This window comes from Oncorhynchus tshawytscha, unplaced genomic scaffold (genome assembly GCF_018296145.1).
Source record: "Oncorhynchus tshawytscha isolate Ot180627B unplaced genomic scaffold, Otsh_v2.0 Un_contig_721_pilon_pilon, whole genome shotgun sequence".
NCBI lineage: Eukaryota > Metazoa > Chordata > Actinopteri > Salmoniformes > Salmonidae > Oncorhynchus > Oncorhynchus tshawytscha.
Window position 1 is genome coordinate 4,916 of NW_024609690.1, and position 15,862 is coordinate 20,777.

A 15,862-nucleotide genomic window follows, 5' to 3' on the forward strand; every position below is an offset into this window, starting at 1 on the left:
TATTGAGACCGACTGGTACTGTCCAGAACACAACCCAGTAGTATTGAGACCGACCCGACTGTAGTATCCAGAACACAACCCAGAGACCCGACTGGTACTGTCCAGAACACAACCCAGTAGTATTGAGAGACCCGACTGGTACTGTCCAGAACACAACCCAGTAGTATTGAGACCGACCCGACTGGTACTGTCCAGAACACAACCCAGTAGTATTGAGACCGACTGGTACTGTCCAGAACACAACCCAGTAGTATTGAGACCGACTGGTACTGTCCAGAACACAACCCAGTAGTATTGAGACCGACTGGTACTATACAGAACACAACCCAGTAGTATTGAGACTGACCCGACTGGTACTGTACAGAACACAACCCAGTAGTATTGAGACTGACCCGACTGGTACTACAGAACACAACCCAGTAGTATTGAGACCGACTGGTACTGTCCAGAACACAACCCAGTAGTATTGAGACCGACTGGTACTGTCCAGAACACAACCCAGTAGTATTGAGACCGACTGGTACTGTCCAGAACTCAACCCAGTAGTATTGACACCGACCCGACTGGTACTGTCCAGAACACAACCCAGTAGTATTGAGACCGACTGGTACTATACAGAACTCAACCCAGTAGTATTGAGACCGACTGGTACTGTCCAGAACACAACCCAGTAGTATTGAGAGACCGACTGGTACTGTCCAGAACACAACCCAGTAGTATTGAGACCGACTGGTACTGTCCAGAACACAACCCAGTAGTATTGAGACCGACTGGTACTATACAGAACACAACCCAGTAGTATTGAGACCGACTGGTACTGTCCAGAACACAACCCAGTAGTATTGAGACCGACTGGTACTGTCCAGAACACAACCCAGTAGTATTGAGACCCGACTGGTACTGTCCAGAACACAACCCAGTAGTATTGAGACCGACTGGTACTGAACACAACCCAGAACACAACCCAGTAGTATTGAGACCGACTGGTACTGTCCAGAACACAACCCAGTAGTATTGAGACCGACTGGTACTGTCCAGAACACAACCCAGTAGTATTGAGACCGACCCGACTGGTACTGTGCAGAACACAACCCAGTAGTATTGAGACCGACCCGACTGTGCAGAACTGGTACTGTGCAGAACACAACCCAGTAGTATTGAGACCGACCCGACTGGTACTGTCCAGAACACAACCCAGTAGTATTGAGACCGACCCGACTGGTACTGTCCAGAACACAACCCAGTAGTATTGAGACCGACTGGTACTGTCCAGAACACAACCCAGTAGTATTGAGACTGACTGGTACTGTCCAGAACACAACCCAGTAGTATTAAGACCGACCCGACTGGTACTGTCCAGAACACAACCCAGTAGCATTGAGACTGACCCGACTGGTACTGTCCAGAACACAACCCAGTAGTATTGAGACTGACCCGACTGGTACTGTCCAAAACACAACCCAGTAGTATTGAGACCGACTGGTACTGTCCAGAACACAACCCAGTAGTATTGAGACCGACTGGTACTGTCCAGAACACAACCCAGTAGTATTGAGACCGACTGGTACTGTCCAGAACACAACCCAGTAGTATTGAGACCGACTGGTACTGTCCAGAACACAACCCAGTAGTATTGAGACCGACTGGTACTGTCCAGAACACAACCCAGTAGTATTGAGACCGACTGGTACTGTCCAGAACACAACCCAACAGTATAATTCAGTAGTTTAACCTGAGGTAGCCTCCACCCCAGCCGTGACTCTCCCAACGACAACATGGTCTGGCTGGCCGAGACTCACCGTGAGGTAACTCTCTGTACCCCTGTCCTCATGTCGTCCAGGGTGCAGGCTGTGAGGATGGTAGAGACCTCCATGGACCCGTTATTAAACATCTTCCCTGAAGCCTTCATCAGGTGAAAGGTCAACTCGCCCAGACACAGCCTCTCCTGGTGTTGAGACACAGCCGATACCTTGGAAATGGGGAAACAAAGACATACAATCTGTCCATTAACCAATCAGCAGACCACTGGGGGAACTACCTAGAGTCATTACCACAGTCATTACCACAGAGTCATTACAAGGTCATTACCACAGAGTCATTACAAGGTCATTACCACAGAGTCATTACACAGAGCCATTACAAGGTCATTACCACAGAGTCATTTCAATGTCATTACCACAGAGTCATTACCACAGAGTCATTACAAGGTCATTACCACAGAGTCATTACCACAGAGTCATTACAAGGTCATTACCACAGAGTCATTACCAGAGTCATTACATGGTCATTACCACAGAGACATTACCACAGAGTCATTACCACAGAGACATTACCACAGAGACATTACCACAGAGACATTACAAGACCATTACCACAGAGTCATTACAAGGTCATTACCTAGAGTCATTACAGCAGAGTCATTACCACAGAGTCATTACCACAGAGCCATTACAAGGTCATTACCACAGAGTAATTTCAATGGCATTACCACAGAGTCATTACCACAGGGTCATTACCACAGAGTCATTACCACAGAGTCATTACCACAGAGTCATTACCAGGTCATTACCAGAGTCATTACCAGAGTCATTACCAGAGTCATTACAAGGTCATTACCTAGAGTCATTACCACAGTCATTACCACAGAGTCATTACAAGGTCATTACCAGAGTCATTACAAGGTCATTACCACAGAGCCATTACAAGGTCATGACCACAGAGTCATTTCAATGTCATTACCACAGAGTCATTACAAGGTCATTACCACAGAGTCATTACCACAGAGTCATTTCAATGTCATTACCACAGAGTCATTACAAGGTCATTACCACAGAGTCATTACCATAGAGTCATTACCACAGAGTCATTACCACAGAGTCATTACCAGAGTCATTACAAGGTCATTACCTAGAGTCATTACCAGATTAATTACCACAGAGTCATTACAAGGTCATTACCGCAGAGTCATTACCACAGAGTCATTACAAGGTCATTACCACAGAGTCATTACCACAGAGCCATTACAAGGTCATTACCACAGAGTCATTTCAATGTCATTACCACAGAGTCATTACCACAGAGTCATTACAAGGTCATTACCACAGAGTCATTACCGCATAGTCATTACCACAGAGTCATTACAAGGTCATTACCACAGAGTCATTACAAGGTCATTACCACAGAGTCATTACCAGAGTCATTACAGGGACATTACCACAGAGTCATTACCACAGTCATTACAAGGTCATTACCACAGAGTCATTACAAGGTCATTACCACAGAGTATTTTTCAATGTCATTACCACAGAGTCATTACCACAGAGTCATTACCATAGAGTCATTACAAGGTCATTACCTAGAGTCATTACCACAGAGTCATTACCAGATTAATTACCACAGAGTCATTACAAGGTCATTACAAGGTCATTACCGCAGAGTCATTACCACAGAGTCATTACCACAGAGACATTACCACAGAGACATTACCACAGAGACATTACAAGACCATTACCACAGAGTCATTACCATATAGTCATTACCACAGAGTCATTACCACAGAGTCATTACAAGGTCATTACCACGGAGTCTGTTTAGAGGCATTACCACAGAGTCATTACCAGGTCATTACCACAGAGTCATTACCATAGTCATTACAAGGTCATTACAAGGTCATTACCACAGAGTCATTACCACAGAGTCATTACCACAGAGTCATTACCACAGAGTCATTACAAGGTCATTACCACAGAGTCATTACAAGGTCATTACCACAGAGTCATTACCAGGTCATTACCACAGAGTCATTACCAGGTCATTACCACAGAGTCATTACCACAGAGTCATTACAAGGTCATTACCACAGAGTCATTACCATAGAGTCATTACAAGGTCATTACCACAGAGTCATTTGGGACAGTAATGACTGGTGTTTGGTAGATGTTCAAACTCTTCATCCTAATCATGGCTTTGTGTAATTATCCAGGGCTTGGAGAGCAGAGAGGACATTAAGAGTAAATGACTGTCATTAACTGACGCCAAGCGCTGTGAAGGCCCAATTCCCCCGTTCCTCCAGAGAATACATTATAACTGAGACCGGGCTACATCACCTATAGATACGTACCTGTTTAGTGAGACTGGGCTACATCACCTATAGATACGTACCTGTTTAGGGGCATTAGAACTGAGACTGGGCTACATCACCTATAGATACATACCTGTGTAGGGTCATTAGAACTGAGACTGGGCTACATCACCTGTTCAGGGTCATTAGAACTGAGACCGGGCTACATCACCTATAGGTACGTACCTGTTTAGTGAGACCGGGCTACATCACCTATAGGTACGTACCCGTTTAGTGAGACTGGGCTACATCACCTATAGATATGTACCTGTTTAGTGAGACTGGGCTACATCACCTATAGGTACGTACCTGTTTAGGGGCATTAGAACTGAGACTGGGCTACATCACCTATAGGTACGTACCTGTTTAGTGAGACTGGGCTACATCACCTATAGGTACGTACCTGTTTAGTGAGACTGGGCTACATCACCTATAGGTACGTACCTGTTTAGTGAGACTGGGCTACATCACCTATAGGTACGTACCTGTTTAGTGAGACTGGGCTACATCACCTATAGATACGTACCTGTTTAGGGGCATTAGAACTGAGACTGGGCTACATCACCTATAGATACGTACCTGTTTAGTGTCATTGCTGTACAGGACCAGTCCCAGGGACTCTATGTTGAAGATAAACGTCATGGTTTCCAGGGGTTCCTCTTCTACCTGTTGTTCTGGAAGTTCAACCGTGTTCTCTACACCGTCTGAAGGACGACGACAGAACAGAAACGTGGTCAGAAGAATTAACACGCTCGGGACTCACGTCGATAACAATACACACATGACCTCTGACCTTTGGGGTAGTCTGTTTTCAGCATCAGCGTGGTCTTGTGTGTCAGGGCTGTCGTGTCGGGGCTGGTGTGTTGGTCTGGCTGCAGACCACTGGCTTCTCCAATGTTCTCCATCAGGATCCTCAACAGAACTGTAAGGTCATCCTGACTCAGGGCAACCTGGGGAGAACAGACGACAGAGAGGATATGTAGCTGGAGCTAATGCTAATGGTTGCTAATGCTAATGTCACTAATACTAGTTCACCTGAAGAGACAAGCACAGAGAGGATATGTAGCTGGAGCTAATGCTAATGGTTGCTAATGCTAATGTCACTAATACTAGTTCACCTGAAGAGACACAAGCACAGAGAGGATGTAGCTGTAGCTAATGCTAATGGTTGCTAATACTTGTTAACCTGAATAAACACAAGCACAGAGAGGATGTAGTTGTAGCTCATGGTTGATAATGCTAATGTCACTAATGCTAGTTAACCTGAAGAGACAAGATCAGAGAGGATGTAGCTGTAGCTCATGGTTGCTAATGCTAATGTCACTAATGCTAGTTAACCTGAAGAGACAAGATCAGAGAGGATGTAGCTGTAGCTAATGCTAATGGTTGCTAACGTCACTAATATTTGTTAACCTAAAGAAACACAAGCACAGAGAGGATGTAGCTGTAGCTAAAGGTTGCTAATGCTAATATCACTAATACTAGTTAACCTGAAGAGACACAAGCACAGAGAGGACATAGCTGTAGCTAATGCTAATGCAGCTGATAAGTAGAGCCCGAATTAACTTGAGGACAGACAGGAGACATATAGGATGGAGCTGTAGCTAATGCTAATGTTGCTAAAGCCAATAATTCTGTAGCTATTTCGCGTTCACATCATGTCGGCGTGATCGGAGGAACATCTTGCTAATTCGGAGGAATGACTCGGAGCGTTCACTTGCTCGGAGATCGGAAGGAACGCAGAAACGATTCTCACCATTGACAGACGAAATCGCGGCAATGTTTGTTGAACACGGCATCAGGAAATACAAAGTTGATTTACTGTTTCACGGATTTTGAAAAGTGAGGTGAGCGAGCGGATAAAATAAAAAATATATTTAAAAAAATATTCACAATTTAGAACCCCTTGTAAAAATACTAAACAATCTTTTTTACAACACCTAGTGACATCAGCACAACATTTTAGTCATTTGGTATAATGGTTTTGGAATGACAGTCTTAGGAACCACAGTTTGAGTCCTGATCAGGGTACCCGCCTAATTGGTGTCAGGAGCTGGAGAGCACAGTTAGACACAGTTCAGCCATTTTTTATAATTGATGTGCTAGCTGAAATATATATAGCAGCCCACTAAAGTATTCAGACCTGTTCTGACTATAACCAACTGCTTCAGCTTGAATTCTATATTTAACACGTCTCCCACTAGCTGATAACTAGAGGAGTCTCAAAATAACTTGAGGACAGACAGGAGACGTATAGGATGGAGCTGTAGCTAATGCTAATGCTAATGCTGCTGATAACTAGAGGAGCCTCAAAATAACTTGAGGACAGACCAGGAGACGTATAGGATGGAGCTGTAGCTAATGCTGCTGATAACTAGAGGAGCCTCAAAATAACTTGAGGACAGACAGGAGACGTGATAGGATGGAGCTGCAGCTAATGCTAATGCTAATGCTGCTGATAACTAGAGGAGCCTCAAAATAACTTGAGGACAGACCGGAGACGTATAGGATGGAGCTGCATCTAAAGCTAATGCTAATGCTGCTGATAACTAGAGGAGCCTCAAAATAACTCGAGGACAGACAGGAGACGTATAGGATGGAGCTGTAGATAATGCTAATTCGCTGACAATTTTACAATTTAAGTCATTTAGCAGACACACTTATCCAGAGCAACTTACAGGAGCAATTAGGGTTAAGCGCCCTGCTCAAGGACACGTGGATCTAGTCAGCTCCGGGATTTAAGCCAGCGACCTTTCGGTTACTGACCCAATGCTCTTAATCGCTAGACTACCGGCCTTGATTATCTTACTGTCAAACCCTAGAGGACTGTAGCATGTACCTTACATTCCAAACCAGGCTGCAAGCAGAAGTCAGAAGTTAGTTAGTGTGACTAAATCATCAATGCTCGGCTGTTATGGTTTAAGGGACAAAGCTACTTCAAGTCTAAAGGAAGGGGATGACATTGCACAAATTTAACTAGCTACAACTTACCAATACCATTCTTCCACCAGAGGTCAACCATCAATATGACTAAATCATGAAAGCTCAGCTATTATAACTTGAAGGAAATAGTTATTTCAGGTATCAGAGCGGGTGACATTACTCCACGAGTAAAGATAACTTCAATCAGCTTCTCTGCTACAATACAAACATCTTGGTATCAAAACAGATCTTTATCTAACCACTCCTTTCGAGGGAAAGACATGACTGTAGTTCCTGTTATCTCCTACCTTCATGGGCTGTGGGTCTCTGTCTACCTCTATGGTAGTTCCTGTTAGCTCCTACCTTCATGGGCTGTGGGTCTCTGTCTACCTCTATGGTTCCTGTTAGCTCCTAACCTTCATGGTCTCTATCTACCTCTATGGTTCCTGTTAGCTCCTAACCTTCATGGTCTCTATCTACCTCTATGGTTCCTGTTAGCTCCTAACCTTCATGGTCTCTATCTACCTCTATGGTTCCTGTTAGCTCCTACCCTTCATGGTCTCTATCTACCTCTATGGTTCCTGTTATCTCCTACCTTCATGGTCTATGTCTACCTCTATGGTTCCTGTTATCTCCTACCTTCATGGTCTATGTCTACCTCTATGGTTCCTGTTATCTCCTACCTTCATGGGCTGTTGGTCTCTATCTACCTCTATGGTTCCTGTTAGCTCCTACCTTCATGGTCTCTATCTACCTCTATGGTTCCTGTTAACTCCTACCTTCATGGGCTGTAGGTCTTTATTTACCTCTATGGTTCCTGTTATCTCCTAACTTCATGGTCTCTGTCTACCTCTATGGTTCCTGTTAACTCCTACCTTCATTGTCTGTAGGTCTCCGTCCACCTCTATGGTTCCTGTTAGCTCCTACCTTCATGGGGCTTGAGGTCTCTGTCTACCTCTATGGTTCCTGTTAGCTCATACCTTCATGGTCTCTGTCTACCTCTATGGTTCCTGTTAACTCCTACCTTCATGGGCTGTAGGTCTCCCTCTACCTCTATGGTTCCTGTTATCTCCTACCTTCATGGGCTGTAGGTCTCTATCTACCTCTATGGTTCCTGTTAACTCCTCCCTTCATGGTCTCTGTCTACCTCTATGGTTCCTGTTAACTCCTACCTTCATGGGCTGTAGGTCTCCCTCTACCTCTATGGTTCCTGTTATCTCCTACCTTCATGGGCTGTAGGTCTCTATCTACCTCTATGGTTCCTGTTAACTCCTCCCTTCATGGTCTCTGTCTACCTCTATGGTTCCTGTTAACTCCTACCTTCATGGGCTGTAGGTCTCCCTCTACCTCTATGGTTCCTGTTATCTCCTACCGTCATGGAGTGTAGGTCTCCCTCTACCTCTATGGTTCCTGTTATCTCCTACCTCTATGGTTCCTGTTAGCTCCTACCTCTATGGTTCCTGTTAGCTCCTACCTTCAAGGTCTCTGTCTACCTCTATGGTTCCTGTTATCTCCTACCTTCATGGTCTCTGTCTACCTCTATGGTTCCTGTTATCTCCTACCTTCATGGTCTCTGTCTACCTCTATGGTTCCTGTTATCTTCTACCTTCATGGGCTGTAGGTCTCTGTCTACCTCTATGGTTCCTGTTAACTCCTACCTTCATGGTCTGTAGGTCTCCCTCTACCTCTATGGCTCCTGTTATCTCCTACCGTCATGGAGTGTAGGTCTCCCTCTACCTCTATGGTTCCTGTTATCTCCTACCTCTATGGTTCCTGTTAGCTCCTACCTCTATGGTTCCTGTTATCTCCTACCTTCAAGGTCTCTGTCTACCTCTATGGTTCCTGTTATCTCCTACCTCTATGGTTCATGTTAGCTCCTACCTCTATGGTTCCTGTTATCTCCTACCTTCATGGTCTCTGTCTACCTCTATGGTTCCTGTTATCTCCTACCTTCATGGTCTTTATCTACCTCTATGGTTCCTGTTATCTCCTACCTTCATGGGCTGTAGGTCTCTATCTACCTCTATGGTTCCTGTTATCTCCTACCTTCATGGGCTGTGGGTCTCTATCTCCTACCTTCATGGTCTCTGTCTACCTCTATGGTTCCTGCTATCTCCTACCTTCATGGACTGTGGGTCTCTATCTACCTCTATGGTTCCTGCTATCTTCTACCTTCATGGTCTCTAACTACCTCTATGGTTCCTGTTAGCTCCTAACCTTCATGGTCTCTGTCTACCTCTATGGTTCCTGTTATCTCCTACCTTCATGGTCTCTGTCTACCTCTATGGTTCCTGTTAACTCCTACCTTCATGGGCTGTAGGTCTCCCTCTACCTCTATGGTTCCTGTTATCTCCTACCTTCATGGTCTCTGTCTACCTCTATGGTTCCTGTTAACTCCTACCTTCATGGGCTGTAGGTCTCTATCTACCTCTATGGTTCCTGTTATCTCCTACCTTCATGGTCTCTGTCTACCTCTATGGTTCCTGTTAACTCCTACCTTCATTGGCTGTAGGTCTCCCTCTACCTCTATGGTTCCTGTTATCTCCTACCTTCATGGGCTGTGGGTCTCTATCTACCTCTATGGTTCCTGTTAGCTCCTACCTTCATGGGCTGGGTCTCTATCTACCTCTATGGTTCCTGTTAGCTCCTACCTTCATGGTCTCTGTCTACCTCTATGGTTCCTGCTATCTCCTACCTTCATGGACTGTGGGTCTCTATCTACCTCTATGGTTCCTGCTATCTCCTACCTTCATGGTCTCTAACTACCTCTATGGTTCCTGTTAACTCCTACCTTCATGGGCTGTAGGTCTCCCTCTACCTCTATGGTTCCTGCTATCTCCTACCTTCATGGGCTGTGGGTCTCTATCTACCTCTATGGTTCCTGTTAGCTCCTACCTTCATGGTCTCTGTCTACCTCTATGGTTCCTGTTAGCTCCTACCTTCAAGGTCTCTGTCTACCTCTATGGTTCCTGTTATCTCCTACCTTCATGGTCTCTGTCTACCTCTATGGTTCCTGTTAACTCCTACCTTCATGGGCTGTAGGTCTCCCTCTACCTCTATGGTTCCTGTTATCTCCTACCTTCATGGTCTCTGTCTACCTCTATGGTTCCTGCTATCTCCTACCTTCATGGGCTGTGGGTCTCTATCTACCTCTATGGTTCCTGTTATCTCCTTACTTCATGGTCTCTGTCTACCTCTATGGTTCCTGTTATCTCCTACCTTCATGGTCTCTGTCTACCTCTATGGTTCCTGTTAACTCCTCCCTTCATGGTCTCTGTCTACCTCTATGGTTCCTGTTAACTCCTACCTTCATGGGCTGTAGGTCTCCCTCTACCTCTATGGTTCCTGTTAGCTCCTACCTTCATGGGCTTGAGGTCTCCCTCTACCTCTACGGCGGCCATCTTCTGGTACCATGCTGCAGCCAGGTTTCTCTTCACTGTTAGGAGCAGGTTGACAGGCTCCAGCAGCTCAGTACTGGGCTGAGAGTCTTTTCCATGTAAATCCTAATGAGAGAAAGCTAAATTATAGACAAGGATAGTTAGACAACTTGCTTACTTAGCTACAGTATACAGTATTAGGGTGGTATCCAGACTTTCATGCCATTCCTGTACCAACCCAGGGATGTAGCCAGCAGGCCATCTACTGTAGCCAGCAGGCCATATACTGTAGCCAGCAGGCCATGTAGCCAACAGGCCATCTACTGTAGCCAGCAGGCCATATACTGTAGCCAACAGGCCATCTACTGTAGCCAACAGGCCATCTACTGTAGCCAACAGGCCATCTACTGTAGCCAACAGGCCATCTACTGTAGCCAACAGGCCATCTACTGTAGCCAACAGGCCATCTACTGTAGCCAACAGGCCATCTACTGTAGCCAACAGGCCATCTACTGTAGCCAACAGGCCATCTACTGTAGCCAACAGGCCATCTACTGTAGCCAACAGGCCATCTACTGTAGCCAACAGACCATCTACTGTAGCCAGCAGGCCATCTACTGTAGCCAGCAGGCCATGTAGGCAGCAGGCCATGTAGGCAGCAGGCCATGTAGGCAGCAGGCCATGTAGGCAGCAGGCCATGTAGGCAGCAGGCCATGTAGGCAGCAGGCCATGTAGGCAGCAGGCCATGTAGCCAAGCAGGCCATGTAGGCAGCAGGCCATGTAGGCAGCAGGCCATGTAGGCAGCAGGCCATGTAGGCAGCAGGCCATATAGGCAGCAGGGATCTTGATCCAGGAGGGGACTGATTGTTCCTGCTTTAACCAAGAAGCTAGTTCTTGCCATCTAGCTAGGAAGTTACAAACCCAAATGTATAGCTGGAGACCTGAGATAGATAGTTAGCTTATAAGCAGAGGCGTAGACTGCAACCCCCTGAGCTTTATGGGCGCCACGCTGAATTTCTTTTACGGAATTGAAAATCATACCGTCTGCATTTCAAAACAGCCCAGTATACGGTATAAACAGTATAGCGCCCGAGCCTATTCAGTAAGACCACGATTGAACCAAGCAGTTTCTTTGAGAACCAACTCTTACACCTCAAAATCAAATGAATCAAATGAATGTATTTACGAAGCCCTTTTTCCAACAGCAGTTGTGCTTATACAGAAACCACAGCAATGCCGATGTAGAGGAACGGTGGCCAGGAAAAACTCCCTAGAAAAAGGCAGTAACCTAGGATGAAACCTAGAGAGGGAACCAGGTTCTGAGGGTTGGCCAGTCCTCGTCAGGTTGTGCCGGGTCGACGTTATGAGAGGACTAACAGTAGTCAGACGGTTCTTTGAGAACCAACTCTAACAACTAACGGTAGCCAGACGGTTCTTTGAGAATCAACTCTAACAACTAACGGTAGTCAGACGGTTCTTTGAGAATCAACTCTAACAACTAACGGTAGTCGGAGGAGTTGGATAGCGTTCATACAGATCTGGGACCAGGCATTAAACCGTTACTTTCTGATCTGGGACCAGGCATTAAACTTTCTGATCTGGGACCAGGCATTGCTTTCTGATCTGGGACCAGGCATTAATCTGGGACCAGGCATTAAACTTACTTTCTGATCTGGGACCAGGCATTAAACCCTTGCTTTCTGATCTGGGACCAGGGACTTTCTGATCAGGCATTGGGAAGGCATTAAACTGTTACTTTCTGATCTGGGACCAGGCATTAAACCCTTGCTTTCTGATCTGGGACCAGGCATTAACTTTCTGATCTGGGACCGTTACTTTCTGATCTGGGACCAGGCATTAAACCCTTGCTTTCTGATCTGGGACCAGGCATTAAATTACTTTCTGATCTGGGACCAGGCATTAAACCCTTGCTTTCTGATCTGGGACCAGGCATTAATCTGGGACCAGGTTACTTTCTGATCTGGGACCAGGCATTGATCTGGGACCAGGCCCTTGCTTTCTGATCTGGGACCAGGCATTAAACCCTTGCTTTCTGATCTGGGACCAGGCATTAAACCCTTACTTTCTGATCTGGGACCAGGCATTGGGAAGGCACCGTTACTTTCTGATCTGGGACCAGGGCTTTCTGATCTGGGACCAGGCATTAAACCCTTGCTTTCTGATCTGGGACCAGGCATTAAACCCTTGCTTTCTGATCTGGGACCAGGCATTAAACCCTTGCTTTCTGATCTGGGACCAGGCATTAAACCCTTGCTTTCTGATCTGGGACCAGGCATTAAACCCTTGCTTTCTGATCTGGGACCAGGCATTAAACCCTTGCTTTCTGCACTGATGAAGCAAAAGATAACTGTGTTAAACAGAATGCACTGACCTGGACAGTTTGAGCTGTGTGAGCTGTACGTCCATGTGGTCAATGACAGCAGGAAGTGGACATCCCTCCACAGCAAGTAGAGAGAAGCTGTTGCCCACGGTGATGAGCCCCAGGTCCACCTCCAGTGCATTGTGTGAGGTGGAGGACTGAGGGATGATGATGAGAGGGGCCTTCAACCTGATGTCCATGGAGAGACGGAAGCTCTTCTGGGCAAAGTCCCTGATGCTGGAGGCCGCCTTCTCTGCTGCCTGGGCCGTGGCCACACTCAACGCGTCTTTGGCCGTCTGGAAGTTGTTGCTGAAATTCTAAAGAGACGGAAAACACGGATGAGGGAAGTTCTTTAGCGGAAAGGGCACCAGAAAGGAATCAAAGTGGAGACCGAGCTAGGACGGCTAAACCTCTCATGTTTTCCCAGGAATCCCAGTCGGATGATTCCGGAAATTAGTAAGGTATCGCTTAACTGGGAATCATCCAACCAGGATTCCTGAAATTAGTAAGGTATCGCTGAACTGGGAATCATCCAACCAGGATTCCTGAAATTAGTAAGGTATCGCTGAACTGGGAATCATCCAAACAGGATTCCTGAAATTAGTAAGGTATCGCTGAACTGGGAATCATCCAAACAGGATTTCTGAAAAACCCAGGAACTGAAGAAAGAGAGTCTCTGCACACTTAAATACAAAGATCAGTTTTAAATACTCAAGACCGTTGTCAGAGATTTCTCCAGTACCCACGCTGAGACTCTAACTCCAGTACCAAAGTACCCGCTGAGACTCCCTAACTCCAGTACCCACGCTGAGACTCACCAGCAAAGACATGAAACTCCAGTACCCACGCTGAGACTCACCAACTCCAGTACCCACGCTGAGACTCACCAACAAAGACATGAAACTCCAGTACCCACGCTGAGACTCACCAACTCCAGTACCCACGCTGAGACTCACCAACTCCAGTACCCACGCTGAGACTCACCAGCAAAGACATGAAACTCCAGTACCCACGCTGAGACTCACCAACTCCAGTACCCACGCTGAGACTCACCAACTCCAGTACCCACGCTGAGACTCACCAACTCCAGTACCCACGCTGAGACTCACCAACTCCAGTACCCACGCTGAGACTCACCAACTCCAGTACCCACGCTGAGACTCACCAACTCCAGTACCCACGCTGAGACTCACCAACTCCAGTACCCACGCTGAGACTCACCAACTCCAGTACCCACGCTGAGACTCACCAACTCCAGTACCCACGCTGAGACTCACCAACTCCAGTACCCACGCTGAGACTCACTAGCAAAGACATGACAAACTCCAGTAGACCCACACTGAGACTCACCAACAAAGACATGACAAACTCCAGTACCCACGCTGAGACTCACCAACTCCAGTACCCACGCTGAGACTCACCAACAAAGACATGACAAACTCCAGTACCCACGCTGAGACTCCCTAACTCCAGTACCAACGCTGAGACTCACCAACTCCAGTACCCACGCTGAGACTCCCTAACTCCAGTACCAACGCTGAGACTCACCAGCAAAGACATGACAAACTTGTGGAGGTAGACGACTTGGACACAGCCCACGTTGAGCTGAACCTTCCCGTCTGTCTTGGAGGTGTCTGCGTAGCCGGCTCCCTCTGTAGCCTTGGGGGTCAGACTCATACTGAAACTAAACACCTCGTCTCCTACGATAGAGATGGCCTGCAACGGAGAACCAAACCATTACCAGGTAAATGCAACTGCAATATTTCACCGGGGTTGAATGATATACTGTCGCATCTCCATCCGTCACTGAAATCTTTCGTGGTTTTACTTCGTGACTTACCTTTTGTGAATACCTTTTGGGTCAACATTAATGACGATGAAATCCCGAAGGCGGGCAGAGATGTGGGTTTGAGGCCCTTGCATCAGGAGGGATCCATTGAAACCTGTACAACAAGATAAAATGTTGATCTGATGCTAACATCAATTCAGAAAAGGTCAACAGCAAACCACACAAGCACAAGACACTTAAATAACCCCCAAAAAATATTTTTGGGACTTTCATCATATACAAACCTTGGCTGAAATCCCTTACGAAAGCCCTAGATGATAATCAAATGTAAGTGTAGCTGTATAAAAGACAACATTGTGTAGCCTATGAGGGTTCTGTACGGGCCCCTGAGGGTTCTGTACGGGCCCCTGAGGGTTCTGTCTACATCGGCACCTTGTATCTTGATGTCAGCCATGTTGCAGTTCTGATCACACACTAGGACGTTGAACGCCCCCAGCCGCATCATCACCTTCAGGTCGACGACGTCACCGTCCGACGGAGAACCTAGAGCCGCTGTCATGGAAACGGACAGAAAGTCACACGATGATTTCGCTATTGGTTGACCAACCAAAAGAGACATGTAAGATAGTCCTTCAGAATCTGTTATATCTAATGAAATGAATGGTACGTTTTCATACTAACACGTGAAAACCAACACAAAAATATTTATATAGAAAAAAGCCACTTGAAACTCTCGACCGCTCCACATATGTTAATGGTCGCCTGTTCAGTCCTCCTTTTCCTGTCGTCCACAATCATCTCCTTTGTCTTGCTCACATTGAGGGAGAGGTTGTTGTCCTGGCATCACAAGGCCAGGTCTCTGACCTCCTCTCTATTGGCTGTCTCATCGTTGTCGGTGATCAGGCCTAACGACTGTTGTGTCATTAGCAAACATAATGATGGTGTTGGAGTCGTGTTTAGCCACACAGTCGTGGGTGAACAGGGAGTACAGGAGGGGACTAAGCATGCACCCCTGAGGGGCCCCAGTGTTGAGGATCAGCATGGCAGACATGTTGTTGCCTACCCTCACCACCTTTGGATTCAATAGCAATCAACAGTCCACTTGGAGTGGTCCTCTGGCCTTCATTTAACCAGGTCACCAGATTGACCTGCTGACACAGCTCAGTGATCCCTATCCGAGGTGTGTTTGCAGACGTCGAAGCTGAGTGTGAAAGTGGGCAGTGTTTTAGCAGGATGTGGGTGTTTACTTGACATGGCTAAGAGGCCTCTAATCT

General features: G+C 46.6%; 1 protein-coding gene across 1 annotated transcript; it reads right to left on the minus strand.

The window, feature by feature from the left end:
* Nucleotides 1-1,799: 1,799 nt before the first annotated feature.
* LOC112240802 (vacuolar protein sorting-associated protein 13C) lies at nucleotides 1,800-14,476 on the minus strand (the record flags this gene model as incomplete). Its single annotated transcript, XM_042316965.1, is given in 6 exon segments — nucleotides 1,800-1,969; nucleotides 4,700-4,824; nucleotides 4,914-5,070; nucleotides 10,402-10,545; nucleotides 12,841-13,116; nucleotides 14,348-14,476. Coding segments are annotated over 6 exon segments (1,001 nt in total), but the record flags the coding sequence as incomplete, so codon positions are not given.
* Between the last annotated feature and the right edge of the window lie 1,386 nt (nucleotides 14,477-15,862).